General features: G+C 35.4%; 1 protein-coding gene across 19 annotated transcripts in view; it reads left to right on the top strand.

Moving 5' to 3' along the window:
• LOC106882326 (putative phospholipid-transporting ATPase IIB) overlaps window positions 1-23,552 on the top strand; it is a 103,129-nt gene that overhangs the window by 48,123 nt on the left and 31,454 nt on the right. For 2 of the 19 annotated variants that reach the window (XM_089349102.1, XM_089349109.1), the window contains exon 1: window positions 5,752-6,216. The exons of 15 other annotated variants lie outside the window; for them this stretch is intronic. In XM_089349102.1, coding sequence (XP_089205228.1) covers window positions 6,179-6,216 — 38 coding nt within the window. In that variant the 5' untranslated portion in view covers window positions 5,752-6,178. Of the gene's footprint in view, window positions 1-4,830; window positions 6,217-23,552 lie in introns of those variants that run through there. 2 more of the 19 variants (XM_089349095.1, XM_089349100.1) reach the window with 2 other exon arrangements.

Below are 23,552 nucleotides of genomic sequence, written 5' to 3'. Positions count from 1 at the left end.
AAACAGACTTCAAAAAATAGTTGATAGACTTTAAATACTTTAATATCTTATTTAAACTTGTCAAATTTAGTGTGTTGTCATAATAAGTGGTCATAAGATAACTGTATACAAAGGCTGTATTCAATGAATAATGTTACATCTAAACATCCGGCTTAGGTAAAAATCTGCATCACATGATACGTCATTTATTGGAAAGAGAAAAAAAAAGAAAATGGCATTGACTCACAGCATTCACACTCTCTTAAGAAAAAGCAATAGACTATCAGATTGTAAAATCAGCCAAAACGGACAGTAATAGTATTATAACTCCAATCTGGAATTAGATTTTTATATTTATACAATTTAACACGTTAATAAAGTCACAAATTAAATCTTTTAGTTCTTTTTGAATAATGAATTTTATCAACATTTTTTGAGAAATAATGTTGTTGTAGGAGGAAGAATGAAAGTCCGGCTTGTTATTTAGATTTAGTAATTATTAAGTTTGATTCTGCAGATATATCTTTATCACTTGGAGATGTTGAGCATTGTAACAAATCGTTAAATGAGGTTATGTCTCCTACTTCATTACGTTTTTTAAACAAAAGCTAATTTATCTTATATTTCAGTACTTCATCTTCCTCTACTAAGAGATCACTTGTTACTTCCTAATAGTTTAATGACTAAACCATTGTTTAACTTTATCAGCTTTAATCAAGTTGTCAGTATTTCCATTGTCAACTAAAGCTTACATTGATTGATTGTTAATTACATTATTAAAGAGTGCATAAGTCAAAGTATGTTCAAATAAACCTGAAAAACTTAGTTGAAGAACTCAATGTGCTGAAGAGTGAGTTATTACCAGGTTTACAAAGGACCCATTTGGGTTCATTATGTGATTTGCACACTCAAGAATAAGGGCCTATTTTCCTTCACACTTGCAACATATGACATCTTTTACAGGATATTTTCTGCAGTCAAGTCTGTACTCTCTCCTCAACCCTTTTTTGTTTCAGTGAAGCAGTTACTGATATAGTTTCTTGCTCAGTGCCCATCTTTATAACTGTAGTAATATTTAAGAGGATATCTTGATTGTATTCTTTGCAGTTATGTCCAATACTCTGATTTTTATGATACAGATGTTTCCCAGTTTAATGTTTTACTTTTGACTTCTCTGAGTTTTATAGCATTCAACATTATTCTAGAAATAAGATTCCATTATCAAATATTTTTGTGTACAGTTCAGATGGTACTGTCTTGAAGTTGCATTCTTTAGCCAAGAGTTTGAAGGTCTGAAGAAATCAATTCAGTTAGTTATTGTTTGTGAGTTATAACCTCATGTCTCACAATAACTTTGTTAACCAGTTCAATGTAAATATCCTTTTGGCAATTAATCATATCCTCATAATTGTTGCAATCTGTGATAAACTCGAGTATTTCATGAAATGTGAAGTTTACATGGTTGTGTATTTTGTCAGGATTAAAAACGGTGGCAAGAAAATTTTTTAAATGAACATGACCAATATTTGAATTCTGAAGAGGCTGATGTTCATTGAAAGGGGAATTGTATTGAAACTTTCAGTACATTGAACTCTATCTACATTTGAATTGTTGAATAAACTTTCATATGTAGTAAATATAAGAGATTGGTATACCAAAGACTTTATTCAGTAAATAATGCTACAGTTCGATACCTAGTATAAGGAAGGGAAAGTATTTGCCTATCACATGATACATGAATCATCAAAAGAAAGTAGCTGGTGTTATCGATAGTGTTGCTAGGTTTTCTTTGCTGTGAGTAGATTAACTGAAGTTGCAATATTTGCTGTAGAGGCTATAACTCATATTTGGAGATTATGTTGTCAGAGCCAAGTCTTTTCTGTGAACCACATCCCCCAGTCCTACTATGTAAGAAATAAAGATTATTCTACATAATACTGCTTAAGCGTTTGGCAGTTTGGGAAAAAAAAGACACACTGGTTGGTCCAAAGCTGTAGCAGATGCCATGCAGTATGGCTGAACCAAAAACCGTGAGGTTGGGAAACTAACTTCTCAACCACAAAGCAATGCTTGCACCTGGATGAAAAAGTTAATCAAAAATAATTATATGGTGACGAAAAGACAGCATTAGCTTAATGACTAATATTACTTCAATAATTTCGGCTTTATGGAAGATAATTCTAGACATTTTGGAGTTTTACTTCATCTGAGACAGTGTGTTGAAATTAAAGTAACTACATAATGGATAAGTTGTTTGAATACACAGAAAGGTATTAAATTTACACTAAATTAAAATTTTTTTCATGGCTATATAGGCTCAGGCATAGCTGTGTAATTAAAAAGTTTGCTTCTCCACTATGTAACTTTAGATTCAGTCACACTGTGTAGTACATTGGGCATGTGTCTTCTACTGCAGAACCAGGCAAACTGAAGCCATACAAGTGGATTTGGTTGAGAGAAATTGAAAGAAGCCTGTCATAATATCTATCTATCTATCTATCTATCTATCTATCTATCTATCTATCTATCTATATAAGGGGTGGGGCATACATACATGACTGTGTTTGTATGAGTTTCTATTTCCCTTGTCTTTATATGTTTGCTGGTTGTAAACACTGGCCTTGTTGATGGTGTCATTTGGTTGCAGTTCTCTGCATAAATCTGCCCAGGTTGTTTGTTATTTGTTGTTAGACTGGGAGATTGTTATCTTGATTGGAAATAAGCAGCTGGCTGGCAACAGGAAGGGCATCTGGTCATAGATAACTCTTATCTAATTATGTTAACTTGGAAAATTAGACATTAAAAGGAAGATGAAATTTCAAAATTTTCATCATACACATGCGACTTAGTCACTGAGTCAGTGCAGATACTATGGAACTGTACAAGTCACAACTCTAGACATGTTTTGTTCCTATTAAATGTTCCTATAGGGAAAGACATTAATTGATGATAAATGTTTAAAGTCTTTTTTGAAAGTAGGGGAGGCTGCACATTGTTTGATCCTATCAGGCCTCCTCAAACTATTATATTCCATTTGTCCAATGACAGTGTTGCTTTGTCTCAAAATTACTCAACTAATGCTTACTTGGGCCCAGCTCAGCCAATATGATAAGCCCTGCTTTATATAAGAAACATGCTAATGCTACTCTATGGCCCTTAATTTGCCCTCACTTTAATTTTTCTAGCCATCATACCTTGATTCAAATAAATAGAACCTTGACACAGTTATTAACTCTCAAATAATAGGTTTCGCATAGTTTTCCATTGAGGATTGGGAAGGTGAACTTAGTAAGATTAATGAAGTGTCTCAGTTTGGAAACAGACATGTTTATTAGCTTACGAGTTGAAATGTTATTTTTAAGAGTTAAATTTTCCATAGTGTTATGTAAATATGTTTCATGTATTAAAGAAAACTTTGATCTAGTTATTCACTGTTTCTATAAACTTTGGTCTCTGAAGCTTATTTCTGGCACTTTTCTCACTGTTTTGCTATTTTACTTTTTTATTAAAATAGTAATTTCTCCTCTCATGAAGGGTATCACCCAAAATACATTTCAACTACTAACACACACACTTGTGTGATTTTGTTTTCATTTTCAGTATACCCCTACACATACCAGAATGAGTCTACTAATTCTAATGGCTTTCCAAGCTTTAACCTTTTTTCATTTTTCCATTTCAAGAATATTTTAGACATTAATTGACAACAGAACTATGATACACATATCTAATTCAGAACCATTGTCTGTTGTTGTTAGATGTTCTGTTGTCTATTGTAATAGCTGTTAAATGGTCAGTTGTATACTGTTTCAGTTATGAAATGACTGATTAGCTGTTAGCTTGTCTATAAATATACAAGATCTTTTCTTTTAACCCTTTCAGAACCATATCTCTAATAAAATACTTTGTCTATGTTTCCATTTCATTTTGAACATAGGATTTAGTAAAATCACTCTTTTGTTAAGATGGCATTTGAGAACATAACCTAACCAAAGGTTCTTAAAAAAGAAAGGACTGTAATGAACTCATCATCATCATTAATGTTCATTTTCCATACTTGCTTGGGTTGGACAGTTTGACAGGGTTCAGTAAGTTATATAGAGCAATGCCAAGTCCCAATGTCAACTTTGGCATGATTTCTATGACTAAATGCATTTCCTAATACCAACCACTTTACAGTGTGTGTATTCTATTAACAAATATGAATGCTTTAGAATTAGTTTTTTTTTTAATTCTAAAACCAGAGGTAGTCATAGATGGTTTGGTATCAAAGTATTTAAATCAGATATTTTAGTAATTTTTAGACTGCCAACATTAATTTAGTCTGTTTATACTTGTGGTACCAGTTTTCTGGGTAAGTCATGGAATCTCTCATTCAAACTATGTGATTACTAGTGTTTTATAATGATCATTTGATGACGTGGAATGCATGCAGGAAGTTGAAACAGACATGCCCTTCTCAACAGAATTAGCATTTTCCACTAGAGAATTAACATTGAATCTCACGTGTCATCTATTGAGAGTTGATGTTCCACTGTACTTCCTTTAATAATCTGGAGTGACATCCTATGTGTACTACAACCTTGATAGAGTTAGGTTAATGTATTAGATTAGTGATTATATATTTATTTGAAGGTGAGAATAATAAACTGAAAATTCTAGTATCTTTAATGAGGATTGTTAGGAGTTCTAGTTGTTATTTAACCCCAGGCCAACTCTAATGAAGCTGACCAGTGAACAAAGTCGTTTCAGTTGTGACCATCCTGTCTTTTTATATATCTAGGACATTATCTCATGTGCTCTGTCTTTAAGAAATTGAGGATATTGTTTGCTGGAGGTTTTGTAGTTTCTAGTAGGTGGAATGATCATGAAGAGGTGGTTTTGTCTGTGGAGACAGAATTAATATGTGTGCGAGCATGTGTGTTTTCAAAATATGATAGTTTCTTTATTCTATTACTTGTGACGAGAATCGACATGTTACTGTAGACTGGGTTTTGGGATTCGTTTATTCCAGCTGTCTCCCTGGTTATTTAAACCCACTTAATTCTTTTCAAACCGTCATTAACTGTAGTTGATGGGTAACTTTCACTTAAGTATGATAATATTGCAAGTGGGAGGTGTCAAATGTCATAGCCAATTATTAATAAAATTTGCTATGGAGGATATGGAATTGGGTTGGGCACTTCACTGTATCAAATTTGTTATATGATAGTTCTGAGTTCAAATCTGTTCATTTGTCTCCCTGCGTTGAGATGAAAATAAATATCAGCTGTTGTTTAGTCACAAGTCAAGCCTTGATTGAATGCACCTATGATTAAAGACATTCTAGCTATCGCCATATCACTTTTTCTTTCAAGAATAATATATCCGGTACCACACTATTTAATGCATCCCTTTGCGGTGGTGGGGTGGATGGTAGTGTGGATCGAGGGGATTTGGCTGTTATTTCTAGCACCTCGAGCGACTACTTAGAGGCTGGATAAATAAAAGGAATATATTGAAGTCGAGTCATTAGGTGACACCCACCATTATCTAATCGATGGGTTTTGTATCTAAGAAAAATCGATATTACATGTCACCAAATTATCCTATGTACCGTTTCTGTTAGTATGTAAAGTATTATACTTTGGACAACAATTTCAACAGCGAATAATATTTAATACTTTCCCCACACCCCTTTTCGGACCAATAAAAAGCAACAAAGAAAAAGAAAAAAAAAGAAGAAACCCAACAAAATTATTGATATAAAGCGTTAAGAAAACATTTATTTATATTTATAAGCTGAATACTTTTGGGAAAGAAAGAATGTGAAACAAAGTTTAAGTCAGGATTGTAATGTAGAGTCAGTGAAATTGTATGAAAGTGGTGTGTGTTACTGTGGTGTTTTTGAGTACAGTTTGTTAAACTCCACACCGACTGACTTGGAATAATTCCTTGAGTGTGCACCGCCTTAGCAGTGCTGTCACTGTATATTATTTCTTTCTCTCTTCTACTGTAATTGTACTTTCCGTGGTAGTAGGGAGGTGTTGATGGGTCTGTCAGCAGCGTCATTGGCATTAGGTTCTGCCACGACTACACCACGGCTTTCTCCTTGCATTGCCGGCCACAATGGAGACCACTGAAATTTGGCAGGATTATTAAACTTACTGCCAGGATTATATTTTGGCTTGTCCTGCAGATTAAAAGATTACAATACAACATGGAAAAAACGGGAGCTGTGAATTCGACCGGAGACAGGTAGTTGTGTTATCTGTTGCTATTTAATTGTTTCCTAATCTTTATACAAGTTATTTTCTCCGGCTATCCCTTGTTTATCCCCTCTCTTCTCGCCTCCGAAGGAAAAATTTGTTCCGAGTCAATACCCTGCTTGCTACACAATATATGTTTGTCTAACACAGTTCCACTCTACGTGTCACCTATTTTTCTGTGTAAATGTTTAGATATCTCATTCACTCAGTACATTCAACTATATTTACTGTTCCTCCCAATAACATCTGCCCCTCTAAATTTCTGAAGACTACTGTTAATAATATTTTTTTATGAAATATAGAATTTTTGTTTTATATCTCGGTTACTTCTAATACTTTCTCTTACATTGTATATAATACATCTATCCATGTCTTATATGGTTTAATAGTTTGAATTCGCCCGAGCATCGCACTTTAGTAACGTCTATCAATATAATTCACCATAACATTGCGGCAAGTTTTTTTTTTTTTAACAAACGGAAGATAAATATTATTGAAACTAGTTCCACAGTTTGGACATTTTTGTTTTTTTCGAAGTCTCCTATCTTCCTACCACACTGTTACACTAAATATACTCAGTTTTCACTTTTATTAAACTTCCCTGACACATTCGACCCCAAGCATGTTTCGTTCGCCGCCAACATAGGTTTATAGATCCATGTAAGTTTCCCTCAACTCGATGGCCAGTTGTTGGCTATAATTATTGTTAATAATGATGTAGCTCTCTTTCCTCTTAACATTTCCCTGCTGAATTCCCTGACTATTGTTGACATTTTCTGCTGTGCTATCATTCCTCGCTTGTATTGTTGTTATTCTAAACAGCTTAACCTGTGAGCGCCAACAGTGCTGATGGTGGAGGAGGCTGTAGAAATCATTGATGGAATAGAAATGGTAAGAGAAGGGCTTGAAGAGATATGTTTATCTAACGGAGAAGATTAAACTGTGAACTCACATTAAGCTGGTAGTAGTGGTGATGGATGAAACATACAGAGCACTGTATAATACTGTGCTCTGCATATTTCTTTAGGGAGCATGTTATGTTTGCCTCGAGGTCAATGTTCCACTGAGTTCTATCTTAATTCACCAAAGTTAAATTTTTAGAAAATATATGGAATATTTCCGAATTTCGATTGGCAAGACTTCCTTTTGTCCCCCCCCCCCCAACCACCCTTTTTTATTATTAAATGAATGAGTTATATGACAGTGGGGCATTAGATAAGAAATCTCTTGTGTATTTTCATTTTACCACCATCAAGGAAAGCAATAAATGTCTGGTAGATGTGGGTGGCAGTACTCCTTTAATCAGCAGCTGTGTTTGTAAAAGGATCGATAATTACTTTTAGCCTGCAGCATTTTTATGTTTTCTCTTGTCCTCTCACTTGTTTTGATTTAATCAATCCGTTTTTTTTTTAACTTTACTCCCTCTTTTTTTTTTAAGACAGGGGAACACTTTTAATTCAAGTCGATTCTGTGTTTATAATCGTTATATAGACAAAATAGTGTGGGCTGGGTTATATTAATGATTTAAAAAAAAGAAAAAGGCTGGTTGGAGATTAAACGAAGGTGCTGTTATCAGGTAGTTTCAGTCAACAATTAAGTATATATAGTATTTTGCAATAGCAGTTATTGTTGATGATTTATCCACTCTTACAGAAAATTTAGCTCGCAGCTGAACAATCCATTAATTATAGTTTCAGTAAGTCTTTTATCATTGGACCATGACTGAGTGTTTGATTTGGTTGTTCTCAGTATAGTTGAATCCTTTCATATTTGATATTGATGATTTGTGGCAATTTCTTGTATCATTGAGGTGGATAGAGATTGTCTTTACCGCTACTGTAATAATACTAGGATGGAGAAGCATTAGAGTTTGTGGTAGTAACCTCTGTTGTATTATTGGGTGGCTGTTTTAGTGGTTTGTGATAACGTTTATTGAGGTGTGTAGACTTGTGGTATGTTGTAATCTTTGCTGTAATTACTAAGGTGGATGGACTGGGTATGATTTGTAGTAGTAATCTTTGTTGCGTTACTCGAGTCAACTGACTAATGGTTTATGAATCATTGTTTCATATACTAGTTTGTTTGTAGATAATATTTGTATCATGGAGGTGTATATATAGACTAATAAATAGTATATGGTAACCTTTGCTGTATTACTGGGGTGGATAGATTGGGTATGATTTGTAGTAGTAATATACACCAGTGGTTTATAATAACATTTGTTCTATTATTGAGGTAGGTATAGTTTGTGTAGGATAGACACCTGTGATTTGAGATAACCTCTTGTTGCATTACTGGGGTGGATAGATTGTTTATTTTTGTGGTAACTTCTTGTGTTATTCAATGGGTTTAAATGCAAGGTATGCAGATTACTGGCGTAAATATGCCATTCGTTTGTGGTAATCATTGTTGTAATATCGAGGAACATAGACTAACGGTATATACAATTCGTATTGCTGGAGTTGGTGAAAAAGGGTTTTTAGTGACCTTTGTTATCAGAGTGGATAGAATAGGATTTTGTGACATTTTCAGTTATATTAGTAGGATTTCTAATTATCTCTGATGCTTTACTAGTGTGGATAGAGATTGATAGTTTGTGGTAACCTTTTGTTATACCAGTGGTTGGTAACTTTTGTTGTATTACTGGAGTGGAGAGAGTAACGGTTTCTTAACCTCTGTTAAACGAACTCAAGAAACTTTTTACTTATGTTATTTATTATATATTCATTCAATATCACCATCAAATCTACCAAATTGCCGTTAAATCCGTATCGAAAAATGAACAAGGGACTCTCCTTGACTCTTATTGGTTTATCTTTAGTATCATTCTATCTTTTATAACCATCATTAAACAAAGAAGAAATGGTTTATTTTTATTCAAAGTTTATATCTTCATGTTTTGTGAACAGTAGCGTCACTGGTTACAGGTTTCAAAAGGGATATCCCCTCTAGTTCAGTTTTTAGTGGCGATAGTAACAAGGGAGCCTTTCGTGCAACTCGAGCGGAACAAATACTTCAAGGTGGTTTTGTTCGAAGGCACCGCTTCATGGTTTTTCTCACTGATGTTTACACTTTGCTGATGCAATCGATCGAAAGACTTGAACATATGCATAAATATTGTTTAATCCAATATAGGAGTGGGCGAGGGTAAAGAATAGGCACACCCAGCGTTTAGGGTTAGGGTTACGCCGAAAACGAGTGGTGTGCATATTCTTTACCTCTGCTATAGTAGTGATTACCAGATTCTTGTACAGGCGACGAAACAAGAAATCTATGTTACAAAGAAAAAAAGAAAAAAGAAAAATACCAGATATTAAGATATCAAATCAAATAATACTATCCTTGTTTCATATATATATATGACATGGATATTTATACATTTACCTTATATATCAAACAAACCTTTGATGTGTTTAGGTATGAGAAACTTTGCAAAATTGCCTGCTCGTGCTTCATTTATGTCTTCGGGCCATTCCATCTCGGCACGTCTCTGACTTCTGTACTTCTAACATTGGTGGACTCTAAATTCAGTTATTCTTCCACATTCTAGTTTCTTCTAGTTTCCACACATTCTAGTTTCTTCATAAAAACGACTTACTGTTGCTGCCATCAAATACACTCCTCACGTATCGATAACCTTTTGTATACATTATTTAAATATAACCTACACGTAAGCCATATGTACATTGCTTTCATGATAAAAAGCAACCTTCAGTAGAGACATGATATTCTGGTTACCATAATCTGTATTAAAGCACAGTTAGTATTACACATTTCAAAGAAATATTCAGTATTGTATATATCCTCTCAATGCATCACTAAACCCTTTACAAACTTTACATATCTTAGGCCTTACAATAACTGATCTCTTATAGTGACCATATTTGTAACAGAACTCGTTGGCTAGACCGTCTCTCTATGACCATAAACTACTTTGACTGTACTAAAGGCACAGGTAATCTCTTCATTTGGGTCTGCTTAATCACCCATAGCTGTGTTTCAGCTGCTAACACAGGCATTGTAAACTATGTAAAAGAAACGTCTAATTAACAACCTTTCACCATCCAACCTACAACAACAATCAATACACTCAGCCTACCCACTCTCTATCTTTTTTGCTTCTGCAACAATCCCTTTTACATTTTGAACTGACATTATTATTAATTAATCATGGGAAAAATTAGTCATGGGAAGAGAAGAGTCAACAAACTCAGAAGGCTTTCCGAGACTCAGTGCTGTTTCAATGCATGGACACACTAGGCAATTGCCATCGTGCCTCACAGGTCTAGGGGCCCAGTTCTGATCTATGTATAATTGTCATGTTAATAGGGCCTAGTACAGTGATTTGCCCGGAGGCCTGTAGTACTGCTAAAACAGCACTGCCTAGATTGGTGATGTTCAGCTTGATGTTATGTAGGTTTGACACCTACTGGGAAAATGTGAGCTAATAAGAAATTCCAGGGAGCAACACTTCCAGACAAGAAGAATTGGGTAAAGTGTTTAGTGTGTGTGAGTATGCAGTAGAGATTCAATGAGAAGAGACACTGTGAGGTTATAGTATGTAGCTTGCTTGATGAGAAGAGCAAAGCTATTTTATTTTTGCTACCCCTACTGTCTAATCCCCCAAACCCCACTCCAGGCACTTTGCCAACCTCTCTATGAAATAAATATATGTCAGAGCTCTCTTTGGTTGTTCTCCCTACATATATCAATCTACGCAAACACAAAGAAAACATCAACTGCAACAACTTAACCAGATTCAAGCTAAAAAAGGGAGTATAAACCTGGTAATTTGAGTTGTTAGAAATAAGTTTACTTTCATGTTCTTTGAAAATGGTAGTATACATTGGATAATGTTATCTTAGATTCTCTACCTAAATAAAGAGACAACATAGTCATAGTTGGAATTCTGCTAGAACAGGGAGATACACAACAACCACTTGACCATTCAAGGAGAGTCAATGAATTTCTTAGGCACTCCTGGAAACAAAAAAAATTGCGTGTGTGTGTGTGTGTGAGATCATCATGACTTAGTGTCTATGATTTGATGTTAGCATCTAGATTAACTTAGATCATTATTTAATGTCTGCATAAAATCTTTATACATTTTAATGAAATCTTCATACTTTGTACTCTCAAATCATCCCCCCCCCACTAAAAAAAAGGAATCCAATGAAGAACAAACCAGCATGTGACTCTTGGATTGGTCTATTTCATGGTCACAGAAAGGGGATTCCACATCATGTCTCCATTTCATTTTGGTGTCTCTGATTAACCCAAATCCAATACAGAGTCAGTTTACCCAAATGTTTTTCCTACACTAAAAACACTATTCATATCTCTTCATTTGGAAAGCTGAGGTGGCATATTCAGGCATTTGGACTTTGTGACAACTTGCTTGTAGATAAATTGTAAATATATTTACATGTATACATTTAATAAAGATATATTTAGCCATGTTCTGCAAATAGACCCAGGTCTTAAACTACAGGGCTCTCATTGTAAGATGAAATGAAGAATAGCTCAGATAATTTTGTCTGATCATTACCAGCTCATCATAGATGTTTATTTCTTTAGCCCCAGAGAGAGAGAGAGAGAAGGAAAAAAAAAGAAAGCGACAGACACCAACTTATAACTATTTATGAAAACTGCAACAAACAATGGGACCTACTTTTGCTCATTTGCATATCAATATGTTTGCTGGCAATATGTATTAATTAAAAGTTTGTGGAGGTGTAAATAAATTTACATTGAGTGTGTGTGTATAATACATATATAATTGGTGCCGGCATGGCTGTGTAGTTAAGAAGTTTGCTTCTCAACTATGTGGCACCTTGGATGTCTTCTACAGTAGCCCTGGGCCAACCAAGACCTTGTGAGTGGATTTGGTAGAGAGAAGCTAAAAGTAGCTTATCATACATACATATATATATATATATATGTGTGTGTGTGTGTGTGTATTTTTATTATACAAGAATGTTGTTGATAGTGACTTTGAAGCTTTGGCCAGCTAGTCATTGTTTGCCTGGGAAAATGTGAGCAGTCCAACAATGGCTTAGCTGGGCAAAACTTCGAAGTTACTGTTAACATTCTTGTATAAGAATAATAAACTTGTACTCTGCAAAAGTATAGAGTAACCCATCAAATTGATGTAGAATTGTCTTATTACAACTGAACATAAAAACAAACATTAATATATACATACAGGCGCAGGAGTGGCTGTGTGGTAAGTCACTTGCTTACCAACCACATGCTTCCTGGTTCAGTTCCACTGTGTGGCACCTTGGGCAAGTGTCTTCTATAGCCTCGTGCTGACCAAAGTTTTGTGAGTGGATTTTGTAGACGGAAACTGAAAGAAGCCCGTCGTATATATATATATATATATATATATATATATATAGATATATATATATATATATATATATATATATTTTAGTGTGGCCCCTTCCCCGACCATCACTTGACAACCAATGCAGGTGTGTTTATGTCCCTGTAACTTAGTGGTTCGGCAAAAGAGACAGAGAGAATAAGTATTAGGCTTACAAAGAATAAGTCCTGGGGTTGAGTTGTTCGACTAAAGGCAGTGCTCCAGCATGGCTGCAGTCATATGACTGAAACAGATAAGAGTGAAGAATATGTGTGTGTGTATATATATATATATATATATATATATATATATACACACACATACACACACACATGTATACACATGTGAGTGAGTGTGTGTATGTTTGTGTCAATGTGACAAGGTAGTTGTAAATGAGTCACTGTCATACAAGCAGTGTCATTCATTTCCAGTATTCTGCAAAAACACGTCTGCTTTTGGGGAAATATTCTCTTGCTTGGAAACAGGTGAAAGTTGGCAACAGGAAGGCCATCCAGACGTAGAAAAATCTGTCTCAGTATTCATCATCCGACCAATGCAAGCATGGAAAAGTGGATGTTAAAATGGTAAGGATGATGATTCTTTTAAACAATTGTAAATTGCAGCCAAGGATTATACTTTTAGAGAATTCTTGCATATTATGTGGCAAAGTAGTACATATGGTACTATTGTTAGGTGAAGTTAACTCAATAGTATCTTATTACAGTGTCAATAACAATGGTTTCAAATTTTGGTACAAGGCCAGCGAGTTCAGGGCAGTTGGGTGGCTAGTTGATTACATCAACCCCCAGTGTTTGATTGGTACTATTTGATTGACCCTGAAAGGACGAAAGGTAAAAAGTCAACCTTGGCAGAATTTGAACTCAGAACATAAAGATGAACAAAATGTTAAGTGTTTTGCTCAACATGTTAACGATTCTGCTAGCTGACAACAGTAATACAGTACTGAAGTTCTGTTTCTTTGTTACAGACACACGCTAAAAAAAGAAAAGGAATAAGAATAAGTTTAGTGAATGTAGCAGAGTATAGAGAATGTAGTCATGTGTAGAGAGAACTATTCTTTAGTTATTAGAACTGAATTTCCTGTTTTAGAATATGTTTAGAAATATTTTCTTTTATAGAATTAATTCCTATTTACTTTCAGTAATTAATTTAATGCTTGAAAATCCAGTTCCAATATCCTTCTCTATTCAGTGCTAAAAGAATTACATATCCTGTTAGTTACAAAAGCTTGCTTTGTTACTAGATGATAGTAAGTTCAGTCCCAATGCACAGTAATTTAGGTGTCTTCTATTGGTCAACCTGATGTTGACCAATATCTGGGTGAAATTTGGAAAACAAAAACTGAGAGAAGTTCCTCATACATGAGGTTAGCCTGGTGGGAAACATTGCTTTTAATTGCATCCCTTTATGCTAAAAGCTAACTTGGTTATATCATAAATAGCTCAATAAAATAATTACCGGATTGAAATATCTACTAGGTTTGATATTATTTAGAAAGTAATGAAAAAAAAAAAGAAAAAAAAAAATTAAAGGTGTTACTTCGGTATAGCTGCTGTCCAATCAATGACTGAAATCAATAAAAAAAGAAAAATATATTAAACGATGTAATTTTTCTCACAAGTATGTGTGTGTGTGTGTGTATGTATATATATGTATGTACATATATATATATATATATATATATATATATATATATATATATATATATTTCTTTGTGTTGTCCTCCAGGATGGAATATAAGCTGTCAGATGTCAGATCAACCTTGCTACAGCCATTGTATTGTATAAGAGATAAAATAGTCAAGACATTATTTCTTACCTATCTATTAAAAGTAGGTTAACCACTGCCATCTGCACAGTTGAGTGGTTAGTAAAAGAAGGTTACGAAAACCTCTCTTCAATAATTCTGCTACAAATGTTCTGATTATCCTCATAAATAATACAAATATATGCATATAAAAACTCATAAATGCATACTTATGCTTAAGTTTATATACACACATCTTTGTGTGTGAACATAGATTTGTGGATTCATACACATCTTTTATGCACACAAATTCAAACACTTATAAATACCCATAAGCACATAAAAATGTGTGTGTGTGGGTTCCTTTGGTTTCCATTTTGAGTGTTCCTGTTGTTTGATCAACTGAACTACCTACTTGTTTTAGTGTGTAAATGACTGACTATTCCACACACACTTGTATCCTTGAAAATAATGACAAGATCAGTGTGATGAGGCTGGTCCTTTAAATTACAAGTACAGCATTTATACAATTTCTTTCCACCCGATTTCATTCACAATATTTTGCTAAAAGTCAGGCTAGGGTAGAAAACACTTGCCAAAAGTGCTGCCAACTGGGATTGAACTCTGGATGTTGTGATTGTGAAGCGAACTTGAGCTGCAGACATGGCTGCATGATTAAGAGGTACAATGGAATCACAGGAAGATTAACAGAGAAAGTAGACTTTGTTTGTGGCAGATGCACAAAGAGCAATAAACACTAAGAACACACAAAAAACAAATTTTCTTAAATGCCTAGAAGGATCCTTAGAGGTAACAGAACATTTCTGTTAATTAACAACAGAGGAGGACGTTCTAAAAGTATAATTACAAGATTAAGAACCAGCTGGAGAAAGTTGGTAATAGAAGGCCTCTCTTTCTCTCAGAGTGAAAGGCAAATTGTATGATTCCTGTGTACAAATAGTGATGCTATGTGGTAGACAATCATGGGTTGTGATTGGATAGGACATATGAAGACTAGAAAGAAATGAAGTTACTATGCTCTGTTGAATGTGTGACACCAATGTGCACATATGACAAAGTGCAAATATGTTGAGAAAAATTAGGCAGAAGATGCAGTGTGCAAGAAAAATGACTGCACTGGTATGCTCATGTGATGTGTATAGATGCAGACAGCTGCATAAGAGAGTGTCAATCATTAAATGTGGATGGAACCTGTAAAAGAAGGAGACCCAGGAAGATATGGGATGAAGTAGTGAAGACTGACCACTGTTCTTGAGCCTCATGGAGGAGATGAGAAAGGATTGAGATGATTGGTGATTCACTGTGCTTGAAGACTTCCCAGCAAAAAATTGAAATCCTAAAAGCATAGCATATCCTTTGTCTTTGCCCCACATCCAGACCTTCCTCTGTCAAGTCTTCCTCACAACCATCTTCCTAACACTCATCCCTCTATCACTCTTCTAACTATGGCACTATTTACTCAAGTGCTGTAATTATATGATGGCAGAACTACACATTTTTTATTCTTCTTTTTGTGCTACATGTTATCCCTCCTTGGAACCACTTCTCTTGTTACCTATCTCACATTTTCAGTATCATGCCTTACTACTTTATTTTCCACTGAATGCCTGTTTCCCCTGAACATCCTCCTCATATCTACCATCGGTACCCACCTCCTTTGTTTGTCACTATATCCACTTCAGTATTCCTCTGATGTTTGTCTCTCTCACTGTCTCCTTTCTCACTCCCCTATTTCACATGTCTTTATTTCTCATCTGTTTATGGTTTTATTTACTGTTGCACTCCACCACCCCTCTTTACATACTGCCACTTATCATCTACCCCTTTTTGACCCATTCTTATCTTTACCCTTCTGCCCAAACTGAGATTCACCATTAACCACATCGCCACCTGTGTTCACAGCTCACTGCATTCACTCACATCTCTGACCATCTCCACTTTCCTTTCACACTCTCATGAACCTAACCATCCTTGATCTTCTGTCCATATTCTCTCATATAATCACCTTGTACCTTGAGGGTACCTTCTGATATCTCATATCCATCATCCCTTCTGGCTGGAGCAGCCATGTAGCTTCTACAGCAAGACCCCTATTCCTGTCCCTCCATCATGTTTTAACCTCTCAGCATTTGGCATAAAGTGATATAACCTCAATGCTGCACCCTCCATTCATTTGAGGAGATTTGTCTTGTGAGTTACTGGGTGACCCCACTAGTGCTGGTGCTGCAAAGATAGCAACCACTACACTCTGTAAAGTGGTTGGCATTAGGAAGGGTATCCAACTGTAGAAATCCTGCCAGAGCAGACGCTGGAGCTCAGTGCAGTCTTCTTACTTGTGAGATCCTGTTGCATTGTCCAACTCATGCCAGCATGGAACACATATTAAATGATGGTAATGGTATTACATACTCACACTGTGGCTTGGAAGTTTTGCCTTAGTTCCCTTTGCCAGACTTTCTAATGAAGGTAACCTAAGTCACTGTTAACCTTTCCTTTGTTAAATTAAATATGATATGCTAGACACACACATATATACACAAACACACACACACACACACACACACACACACATATATATACACACGTATACATATATATGCTTGTGTGTGAAAACAAATAATTGTTTTGTACTGTTCTTCATATTGCTTCATTGGAAAGTGGATGTGAAACTTAGGTTTGATTTGTTTGTGTAAATTATTTTCTACGCATTCATGCACATAAATAGCTGTGTACTGCAAACATGACATTTATATAAAACATTAATAAATTCCCACAACCTTGTGCAACAGTAACTTAGGTCTTTTGAAGTTTATATTGTCACAATGTAGATTAGGTTGGGTGAGGTTGATTGGATGTATAATGTATACATAAAATATGAGACTACAAAGAACAATAAGTACACATTCTCTTCAGAATGATAACACGGTTGTTATGTTATGCAATCCCACATCAACCCTGTTTGAGCAAACCTTATAACATACAAGTTGTAAATTGTTAATTCAAGTCCGTCCTGATCTGGTAAACTTAAGCAAATGTAGTCCAGCTGTTATTATTCCATCTTGGTGTATATCCAGGGGTACTTCTTACAATGTGTTCTTCCTTTCTAAGATGTTAGGCTGCTTTTTCTACCAGCTCAAGTACATTGGCTCTGTTAACTCACAGGTGGTCAGTTGAATGACAAGGTATGGCCCAATGATCTGTTCTTTGAGTTATATTATGTCTCTGAAGTGATGAATTGTATGGGGTATAGTGTGATTGAAGTAAAACTGAAGGGTCACTGGAGAATAGTTAAACTGAGGCTATTAGTAAGCATTCATCAACATAAAGATAACTCTGACAGTGTTCCACATTTAGCAGTTTGGTGGACACTAAGAAATTTAGGTGTAAATAAATGGATTCTGAAGTCTATACAAGCCATGAACAGAGATGCTGTCAGTAATGTAAGAGTTAGAAATTCAGTTCAGTGAAGAATTTAGCATATTTGTTTTCCAGGCCACAGAAGAAGAATTTATGACCATTTCTCACAAGTGAATCTATTGAACATTTTGGGGAAGTTCTAAATATGGGAGCAAAATCTGGAATTATTAATTCCAGATTTTGCTCAAAGTAAATCTAGTGAAGACGAGTTTTAGTTGCATAGAAAGCAGACAGGATTTTATTGCCATCCGGAAAGTTACCAGGTTTGATAAACAGAAATGCAGTAGGTAGGAATTCCATATGAGATATCTGGTGCCTTACTATACCCAAGGAGGTCCTCCACAGAAGAAGTGTTAATGCTGCTCCTCCTGCTGAAGAGGATTGGCCTGCAAGATCCCTGTGCCAGTATCACATAAAAAAGCACTCAGCACACTTTGTGAAGTGGTTGGCATTAGGAAGGGCATCTTACTGAAGAAACTAAATCAAATCAGAGAAGAACCTTGTGCAGCTCTGATGAAACTGTCCAGCCCATGCCAACTTGGAAAACGGACGTTAAATGATGATGATGTATCCAGTGTAAAATATAGGTCCACAAGTGCTGCAATGTGATCATGGGCAAGCTGACAGAAGAAAATTTGATGCACAGAAGTAGTTTGCAGTGAGAACACCCAAGAAATGCTTTCACATCTCGGAAAGCTCTCTAGTTGTAGTTGTTAACTTCTATTATGTATCTGACCTGATAAACAGTGGGACTGGGTGTTCTTCGGGTATATTAGAATAAGAACTGATACTTATTTTGTCAAACTCAAAAGGCTGAAAGACAAAGCTGTTCTCAATGGGATTGATTTCAGAATATAAAGAAACTTAACTGAATAATACTGTAAGATATTTAATTCATTGCTCTCTCAATCATCCTATCATTCACTTTTCCCTATCTTTTCTAAATAACTATGGCAATGATAATTATTAAGGTATGAGCCCTAGAAGGGGTAGTGTTAACTGGATATAAACTGGAGTTTGATTAACCTTCTCTGGGTTACCTAAGTGAAGGTGTCTGACGTTGAAAGACCTGGAACACCTAATGATCCAGGAAACATCAATGATAATGTGTTCTGGTGTATCACAAGTTGATATATGGAAAAACTTATTTTTATTATAATTGTTTCTAACAGAGGTGCAAGGCCACAAATTTAGATGGAGGGGAGCTGTCGATAATAACTACCTCAGCACTTGACTACTGCTTTATTTTATTTCCTCTTAAATTGGCATAAGGCCACATTTTAAGGTAAGGTGCAGTCAGTTAAATTGACACTAGTATATTACAGGTATTTTATTAATCTCAGAATAATAACAATAATTTTTTCAATATAGTTGTTTAGAAGAGATTGATTCTAACTTTGGTATAAGGTCATATATTTACAGAATGTAGTATGGTTTTATTTTAATTAACCAAATATACATTTCTGGAACTCGTTTTATCATCCAGAAAAATATAAGACAATGATGACTTTTGTGAGGTTTGAACTTGGGATGTGAAAGAGTGAAACTAAATACCTCATCTTAACTGTTTCTTACATTGTTTCTAATTTAGGTAACTAACTTGTAATATTGAGGTAAGGGGTTAGTTGATTAAATTGACTCCAGTACTTGATTGATACTTTATCTTATTGATCCCTGAAAGGATGAAAGACAAAGTTTACACCAGTGGGATTTGAACTCAGAATCTAAAAGAGTGAAACTAAACATTGATTTTGTCATTGACCACCCTAATATTAATAACAATAACCATCATCGTCCTCAAATAATTATTTTAATGTGATCGATATGGTTGATTATTTTTGCATATTTCATCACTGCTAAAGTGTATATACAAGTACTATTTTTATGTTCTTGCATCTTAGAATTCTTGTTTGGTTTCATGGTGGGCCAGGATAGCACAGTTATCACCGTTGTATTATGTCATATTATGGTGGCACGTGAAAAGACATTTGAGCGAGGTCATTGCCAGTGCTGCCGGACTGGCTCCTGTGCAAGTGGCACATAGAATACACCATTTTGAGCCTGGCCGTTACCAATACCGCCTGACTGGCCTTCGTGCCGGTGGCACATAAAAGCACCCACTACACTCTCGGAGTGGTTGGCGTTAAGAAGGGCATCCAGTTGTAGAAACTCTGCCAAATCTGATTGGAGCCTGGTGTAGCCATCTGGTTCGCCAGTCCTCAGTCAAATCGTCCAACTCATGCTAGCATGGAAAGCGGACGTTAAACGATGATGATGTTGCAGTGATATAACTTTCATATCTCCATATTTTCAACACACCTTGAATTTCCTTTTTCTACCTGTTTGTTGCTGTTTAACCCTAGGTTAATCCTAATTGACCAGACCTTTGATAAAACAAATGCATCCAACAAGTCTGTTTTTTTTCTTTTAGCAGTATATAGGGCTACATTTTATGTGTCATTTTTTTAAGATAGTAAATTTGATTAGAAAGAGATTTGGTTGCTATTTCTAGCAGGTCAAATGACTATGTAAAGATATCATTGTTGACTTTAGTTTTCTTGTTAGCTTGTCTTGTTATTATTAATTCTCATTGACTAGATCTATGTTCAAAGGCATTCTGGTTGTAATAATGCTGTCTTTACTTCTGTCCAGACGGCCTACATTATCTTATGTAACCTTTTATTTTGTTTTGAATTTGACTTATTACAACACTATTTTTGTTGGTTAGCTGTTGAAGCATGCATTATTAAACTAGTTTTGTGAATTTGTATTTCAGGATTGTGCACTTTACATAAAATTTTATTGCAATAGTGTTTTATTTCTCTTCTTGGGATCCATTAGACAGGATTTTTAAAACCTCTTTATTTTATACTTTGATCATTTGCTCAGAATATAAGTGGATATAGATTTGGAATAATTGGGATTTATTTTAAAATAGTTGCCACTTCTGCGTAACTGCTGCTCACAATTTCTGGTTTACTTTATCATATATGAGAGTGCCTCTATGTGGTCACTAAATGTGCTAGAAATATCAGCTTAAAATTTCTCAGTTTACACTGTTACTGTCTTTAAATAAAGAGGGATACATTGAAAAACTTATTCTATCTTTAAGACGGCATGTTAGTGCTAGTGTAAATTTATTAATAAACAACATTTGTCACACTGCAATGGTGAAGTTTTTTCCCTAAAGGAAATCTTTTGCTGTCAGTGTTTCAATCCTGGATTCAGTCATTACATAATATATGCAAATGTCGTTTCACAATATTAATTATTTATAATTATCAAAATATTTTGAATTGAGAATTAACTCTAAACAACATTGAAATTTTATATTGGATTTGTGAAGAAAATATTTTAAAATATTACCATGCAGGTGTAATGATTGCTCGAGCAACATGTTCAGAACAGATAATTAATAGTGCTGTTAGCAGTTGTTTGCATGATGTAATCAGCAATAGATGATCAACAGTGCAATAAATTTCAGTGGGAAGTAAAAGTTCATGGAATTTCATGTCAGTGGCTCTTCTTAATTATGCATTACTTTAAACGAACAACATTGGTAAATTAATGTATGAAGTTACTTAATTCCACAGATATTATTGTGCTGCTGGGATTTGTGTTTCTAAGATTGTGCATTCATGAATGAAAGTATTGAAGAATATTGCATAGTAGAATTCATCTGAATTGTCTAAAAATTTTAATGATTGACCAAAAATGTCATTGATATAAATTTTCAAATAAAATAGGAAATAGCATATTGTTGCCCTGCCAAATTTTTTAAGTAGTTCCCAAACCAGCCAGTAGACCTAATTCTAAAATAGTAACAACATGGTGTCTTATAAAGTATTATGATCCACTATGTGAAACTTGTTTCAGCAAATCTACCCATGTCAGCTTATTGGTTGTGTATAAGAAGTTTGCTTCCCAACCACATCATGGTTCACCCATCGCTCACTTGGTACATCGCGGTTCACTCATCACTCACTTGGTACATCGCGGTTCACCCATGGTTTCAGGTTCAGTCCCATTATGTGACACTTTAGGGAAGTGTCTTCTGCTATAACTTTGAACCAACTAAAGCCTCAGGAGTGGATTTGATAGACAGAAACTGAAAGAAGCCCATTGTGTGTGTGTATCTCTGACTCCTTACCTTGGCATTGCTTAATGATTGTAAGCAAGTGTCACTATCCTACAAGTAGTGTCTTTCCAGCCTTATGTCATCATCATTTAACGTCCGTTTTCCATGCTGATGATTGTTCCTACTGCTAATTACATTTAGCAGTAGGAGCAATCATTATCAACAAATGACTGCTTTCTATGGTGGCATGAGTTGGATGGGTTGACTGGGGACTGGCAAGCCAGGAGGTTGTACCAGGCTCCAATGTGATCTGGCAAGGTTTCTACAGCTGGATGCCCTTCCTAATGCCAACCACTCCGAGAGTGTAGTGGATGCTTTTTACATGCCACCAGCATGGGAGCCAGTCAGGTGGCACTGGCATCGGCCATGTTCGGAGGGTGCTTTTTACATGCTACCAGCACAAGAGCTAGTCAGGGCGGGAGGCTGGCATCGACCATGTTCAGATGGTTCTCTATATATGCTGCTGGCACGGGGAGCCAGTCAGGCGGCACTGGCAATGACCCACGCATGAATGGTGCTTATTGTGTGCCACCAGCATGGGAGCCAGTCAGGCGGTACTGGCATTGACCGCAACTGCAATTTCCATTTTGATTTCGATTTGATTGAGATTCTGGTTGTGACTTTGATTTTACTTGACTCAGTAGGTCTCCTCAAGCATGGCATGTCGCCTGATGATTCAAAGGTACTTTTTAAATGGGCTGGTTGTGTGACACTGGTACAGGCTACAGTTGTGATCTCACTTTACTTGCTGGGTCTTCTCAATCACAGCATATCTTCAGAGGTCTTGGTCTCTTGTCATTGCCTCAGTGAGGCCCAACGTAGAAAAATATATTCTTGGTCATGTGGAAATATTACCTTACTTGATAATGAGGAAGAGTTTGTGACATAAGAGACATCTGACTATAGAAAATCTGCCTCAACAAATTCCATCCGACCCATGTAATGATGATTATAACATACCATTTCAGTACTTCAGTCATTTCATGACATCTATTTGTAACTGCTAATTCTGTCAATTAACTGAATAATATTCTATATGACAATCAAGAAATGAATCTTAACCCTTTGGTATTTAAACTGGCCATATCAGGCCCAAATATTTTGCTTGGCCAGATCCAACCTCTCGCACTTATCCTATAATGCCATTCTTAAATTAAACAATCACATCATCAAAATATCGAAGCTACAAGATAGATTGATGATAAATTCAAAACAATGTAAATAAACAAGCATTACATTCAACAGAATAATCTGAATACTGAAGGGTTAAACTAGTATTTCTACTATTTCTCTCACCATCTCTAAGAAATTTGTAACTACTTCACTAGACACAAACCAATTCTTGTAAGAGGAGTAAGTAAAATTGATTGAATCTTGTTAGGATTTAAAATCAGATTCTAAAAGAATGAAAGTGAGTACTGATACTAGGGATTGTCAAGAAAATTTGTTGGCTTATATTGGTCTGTATCAGTTTGAATCAGATTAGAAAGAAAAGCATAAGAGCAAGGTACACAATATATACTATACAGTACTGTTTCTATTTCACAGATTTTCACCTATCTCGGGAGGTTTTAGAACATAACACCCACGATAGTTGAGGGATTACTGTACTAGG

Source organism: Octopus bimaculoides, chromosome 1 (assembly GCF_046866305.1).
Source record: "Octopus bimaculoides isolate indiv1 chromosome 1, ASM4686630v1, whole genome shotgun sequence".
Lineage (NCBI taxonomy): Eukaryota > Metazoa > Mollusca > Cephalopoda > Octopoda > Octopodidae > Octopus > Octopus bimaculoides.
This window is presented reverse-complemented; position numbering and strand designations above follow the sequence as displayed.